The 5572-nt window shown below is 50.2% G+C and overlaps 1 protein-coding gene across 1 annotated transcript in view; it reads right to left on the bottom strand.

Moving 5' to 3' along the window:
* Positions 1-5572, bottom strand: part of LOC109925754 (ephrin type-B receptor 4-like) — a 190249-nt gene that overhangs the window by 9633 nt on the left and 175044 nt on the right. Inside the window, exons 7-8 of the mRNA XM_048620045.1 lie at positions 5376-5453; positions 1954-2076 (exon numbers count right to left, since the gene is read on the bottom strand). Of these exons, the coding sequence (XP_048476002.1) occupies positions 1954-2076; positions 5376-5453 (201 nt within the window). The remainder of the gene's footprint in view (positions 1-1953; positions 2077-5375; positions 5454-5572) is intronic.

Here is a 5572-nt window from a genome sequence, read left to right as displayed (position 1 = left end):
TCACATATTCTCACCATCATCTTTAAAAGTGCAATCTACTGTAAAACTACAGCCGCTGCAACTGCAAAAATTATTTTGCGACGGTTGAAATTTACATCCAGAAACGCAGAGCTAGCCATCTTTAGACAGCCTGGGCTTATGTACACGAAGAGCACTTTACAAAGTACTTAAAGACACTTGCTTAAGTGATGCTAAAGTTTTAATCGCTCCCATTTTCAATATTACTGTCGGATTGCGTGGCTGATTTTATCACCCAAAGTGTTAATTGTTCGAGTGTTAGAACAAATAGTGAGGAAAGAAAGCTGGGATAGAACTAGTTTAGCCATGATTTAGTCTGGGTCTCGATGCCTTTCAACGCAGCATTCCTGCCAAACACATGCTTCAATACGGCTGTAATTTGGAGAAGCTAAATTCTATTTCTTTTTACATAAGTGAGACTTGGATTTATTGGAACAGCACACCTTTAGAATCTTGCTTTATTTGGGAATAGTTAGTCGTTAGAAGGGATTCATTCAGTTTGTTAATAGTTTAGTTCATTTGTCCACCGCTAAGACTAAGACTGAGATAAATAAACTGTTACTTGTTGAAATTTGAAGCAAGTGTCAGGGGTTTATTTTATTTAACCACTAGAAGTTGCTGAAAGGCAGGTTACACCACTTTTCACACTCCTTTACAAATTACAGGGCGAGGTGCTCCTATTTTGGTTTTAGTTCTCAGGGTGCGAGGGTGGATCAACCTCAGCTTTATAACATAACCGTCCTGCCAAAGTGTCGCTCACCCCTTGGCGTTTTGCAAAACGTCCCGATGAGGACAAAAAGCGATACGCGAAAAGTATCTTTTCTCCTCATTACTGAACGTCAAACCTAACTGGAGGCCAGGAAGCAGCCAAGCCGAGTTTTGTCGGGATTTGGTTTCCAGGGCCGACGAAGGAAATGGGATGGGCTGAATTTGAGGAGCCGTGGCCTAAGAGTATCGCAAAACAGAAGTCTGGATAGGCGCAAAACGAGAAAAAAAATTACAAAAGCGAATGGAATGTTGGCCAGGGTCTCAAGGGGTTCGGAGAACAATGGGGTGGGGAAGTCAGGCTTAAGGTCATAAATCTAGGGTTGGGATCCCATCCGGAATAACTTGCGCTCAGTTCTGGCCACCACACCTCAGGAAGGATATTCCGTCCTTGGATCAAACACTGCTGGGATTCGGCGGAGTTTTAACAGCTCCAACAGGCCGAGGATGGCACTAGGCTCGCACTCCCTCGAATATGAAGTTGGAATCGAATCACAGGACGATTGACAGATTTGACAGGGACGATGGGGAAGAAATTATTTTCTGTTTGGGAGGAGAAACCTTCACATTGGAACCACAATATTCAGGGAGTTAGGAGATCGGACGCATTGTAACTTAGGTCAGAAAGAGGGCGTAGGGTAATAAATTTGACTTGGGATGGTTGTAATGATAGCTGGATGGGTTTCTGAGGTCCATCCCCATTCTGAGCGTCATTGTCAGAATTTGTATTGAGCAAGACACGCACAATAACGTTATAACAGCATGGAGGGTTTCGGGCAAAGTCTGTATCCACCAAAGCTCCATGGGGATTAGCGGGAAATTCCCGAGGAGCGTCCGTACCAGATTTGGTGAGGCATTCGGAAAATTGTGACCCATTCCATCTCACAGGAGAACTGTGGGAAAGACCCAAAGGAGCACATGACCTTGCACTGACACACACGATTGGCTGTTAATTATGCAGGAAGCCCCAGGCACAGGGAGCCGCCGGCCTATCAGGTGCCAGCGGCTCACTGGCACCACCGGGAGCGGTGGCCAGTGCCGATACTGCGTCTGGGAGCAAGATGATCAGCAGGGTCTTGTTGGGGCCACGTTGTCAGTACACGCGTGTCCAACGCGCGCACGGAACTCCCGACGTCACAGAGCAACCCGACCACACGGCCCGCCACCTACCGGCTCCTATAACCTCCTCAATCTTCACGTACGATATATCGATCTCCTTGGCAAACTCTCGGACTGCCTCGTTGGGGTCCTCGTAGGTGAAAGGATCAATGTAGACTTTGATTCCCGAAATAGCTGCAGAGGAATTGAAGACTTAGTTACCGAGAATACACCTTTGGCTTCTCATAATAATGGAGTTCCACCCCATTCTGTGGCGATGGCATTAGCGGAGGGAGTTGGGGGTAGTGGGAGATGGTTGAGCTTTGCTCTTGGATTTAGTGAACAGTAAAATCCCGTGAGTAACAAAGCCATAGCTCCGTTCCCTCCTCCACATTCCTCAGTCCCTTCTCTTTTATAACACATCCGATTATCACGAGGAACATGGCTTTATTGTCATACAGGCTTGAGTGTTGGATTAGGCCTGAGCATCACACTAGGCCCAAGCATAGTGCTAGGCCTGAGGCTTGGGTTACGCCCGGACATAGCACTAGGCCTGAGGGCTGGGTTAGGCCTGAACATAGCACTAAGCCAGAGTGTGGGGTTAGGCCCAAACATAACACTAGGCCCGAGTGTCGGGTTAGGCCCAAACATAGCACTAGGCTCGAGCGTCGGGTTAGGCCCAAACCACTACTTCCTCTGGGACAGGAGGTCCTGGTGAGAGGGTACAAGCAGGCCGGACCCAGCCTGGCTCAGTCAGCAGCATGCTGAGCATCGGAGTCAGACGATTGTGGGTTCAACTCCCGCCCCAGAGCTCTGACCCTCAGATCCAAAAATTCTGAGCTCTGTATTAAATGGGAGATGGCGTTAAAGCACGTCATAGTCGGAGACACGGAGACAGATTCTTCGGTCCAACTCGTCTGTGCCGACCAACTCCCACTTGCCTGTGCCTGGCCCATATCCCTCTAAACCTTTCCTGTTCATATAAACCGGTCCAAGTATCTCTTAAATGTTGTAACTGTACCCACCTTCACCACTTCCTCTGGCAAATCATTCTACACACAAATCACACACTGTGTGAAAACGTTGCCCCTCACGTCCTTTTAAATCTTTCTCCTCTCACCCTGAAAATACGTCTCCTAGTTTGAACTCCCCCACCTTGGGGGGAAGAACCTTTGCTATTCACCTTATCCATGCCCCTCATGATTTTATAAGGTCACCCCTCAACCTCCAGTACAAATCCTCCAGCCTCCAGGCGATCCAGCCTCTCCTTATAACTCAAACCCTCCATTCCTGGCAACATCCTGGTAAATCTTTTCTAAAACCTCTCTTGACCACCCTGTCTACCTGTGACGCAAACTTGAAAGAATTATGTACCTAGTTGTGTTCCCACAAGGTGGAACATTCTCTCAGCCTTTACCAACTCAAGTGTACCATCTACAAGATGAGCCACAGAAATTCAGCACCAAACCCACGAACACTTCCATCTAGAAGGACAAGGGGAACAGATACATGGGAACACCACCACCTCCAGGTTCCCCTCCAAGCCACTCACCATCCTGACTTAGAAATATATCGCCGTTCCTTCACTGTCACTGGGTCAAAATCCTACAACTTTCTCTCTCTAATGGGTCAACCCACAGCAGGAGGACTGCAGCATTTAAGAAAGCAGCTCACCACCACCTTCTCAAGGGGCAACTAGGGACGGGCAACAAACGCTGGGCTCAGCCAGCGACGCCCACATCCCACTAAATGAATTTAAGATCGGGGTGGCACGGTGGCTCAGTGGTTAGCGCCGCTGCCTCATGGCGCCAGGGACCCGGGTTCGATTCCACCCTCGGGTGACTGTGTCTGTGTGGAGTTTGCACGTTCTCCCCGTGTCTGCGTGGGTTTCCTCCCACAGCCCAGGGAATGTGCAGGTTAGGGTGGGTTGGCCGTGCTAAATTGTCCCATAGTGCCCAGGGATGTGCAGGTTAGGGTGGATTGGCCGTGCTAAATTGTCCCGTAGTGCCCAGGGATGTGCAGGTTAGGGTGGATTGGCCGTGTTAAATTGTCCCGTAGTGCCCAGGGATGTGCAGGTTAGGTGTGTTTATAGGGGAATGGGTCTGGGTGGGATGCTCAGAGGGTTGGTGTGGACTTGTTGGGCTGAAGGGCCTGTTTCCACACTGCAGGGATTCTATCTATTTACCTACAAGTCCTGTCCAGATCTTAGATACTTTGGTAAGAGTTTACTTCTCAATCTTCTGAACTCTAGCTGGGTCAGGGCCCTGCTCGCTTCACTGTTTAGTGAACCCAGTTTCCAAACTGTCTTGTGCAACTCGACAAAGGGAGAGCGCAACTGCATGCAGGACTCCAGATGCAGGATCAGAAGACCCTGTACGGCATTCCGACTTGGATATCCCATTTCCTATTCGACAAGCAGCAACAACATTCTGTCGAAATTGGGCGAGAGAGAGAGAGAGAAACGCAGGAAACGTAACGCGGGGAAGCGAGAGATCATCACAGAATGAAGGGAGGAGCTGAATTTTATTCCGACCAAGAAAGCTACAGACCTGGAGGGATTCGTTCAAGAATCCCAAAAGAAAAGCTAGCATCCGGGCTCGGCAGGGAATAGGGAAGGCGAATCGAATTCAATCGGCAGGGAACGGGAATGAAAAATTCGGGAGGTTCTGCTCAAACTGTGGAAGATATTATCTGGTCCGCACTGCGAACGATTCTGGGATCCCACATCCAAGGAAAGATAGACCAGCATCGGAAGCAGACCAGGGAAGGGGTCACTCAGCTGGTCCCGGGGATGGAGGGACGGTCCGATGAGAAAGGGTTGGGCCTGTGTTCATTGGAGTTCAGAAGGATGAGAGGTGACTTTGTTGAAGCGTGCAAAACTCTCATGGAATTTGATGGGGGGTGGGGGGGGTGCTAATGTGGAGAGACTGGGACCAGAAGGCACACCATCTCAAAGTAAGGGGCTACCCCATTGGAGATGGAGACGAGGGAGAGTTTCTTCTCTCTCCGAGGGGAGTGAACCTGTGGAATTCTTTCCCGCAAGACGGGCTGTCGAAGCCGGGTCGCTCAGTATCGAAGGGGTCGTGTACCTTTCCAATCGCCTGCTGCAGCCTACCTTTCCCTTGGGACTCGCCTATCATCGCTCTGAGGCCTGCAACCCCCTCAGGTTAGAGTGACACTTCCTGGAATCCGCGTCCGCATCCCCGGGAGTCGGGAATATTCGCCCTCAGGAGGCTGCGCGGGGCACAGGTTAAGGGTGGCCCAGTTGGAAGGTTGTTAACGTTGGCGTCGCCACCGGCCTGAGCTTCTCAAACCAATCAGAAGACATAGATTAGTCTACAGAATGCTTCTCAGAGTCCAACTTGACTATCCCAGTCTTGTCACTTCCTGAAGATAGCCCCGAGGGGCTGAGCGGCCTCCTGCCCATTCTACACCTATTCCGTTCTTTATCTCCCCCCCCACCTCCAAAATCTCAGGGAAGCTTCGGGACTCACCGATATTTGGAGGCAACTTCTCGGAGTAGTCGGGGTCTCGTTTGCGTTGCTTCCTGAGAGGGAAAAACCAAAACAAGTCTTAGCGCCCACACAGCGGGATCCTGGGATATCCGAATTCCCTGAATTATCCGACCTCTCGGACAGGAGCGACAGAGAGAGAGGACGAGGGAGGGAGAGCGCACGCGGGGGGGGAAGAG

Source organism: Rhincodon typus, chromosome 45 (assembly GCF_021869965.1).
Source record: "Rhincodon typus isolate 14 chromosome 45, sRhiTyp1.1, whole genome shotgun sequence".
NCBI lineage: Eukaryota > Metazoa > Chordata > Chondrichthyes > Orectolobiformes > Rhincodontidae > Rhincodon > Rhincodon typus.
The sequence above is the reverse complement of the archived record's forward strand: the minus strand, read 5'-3'. Positions and strand labels throughout refer to the sequence as shown.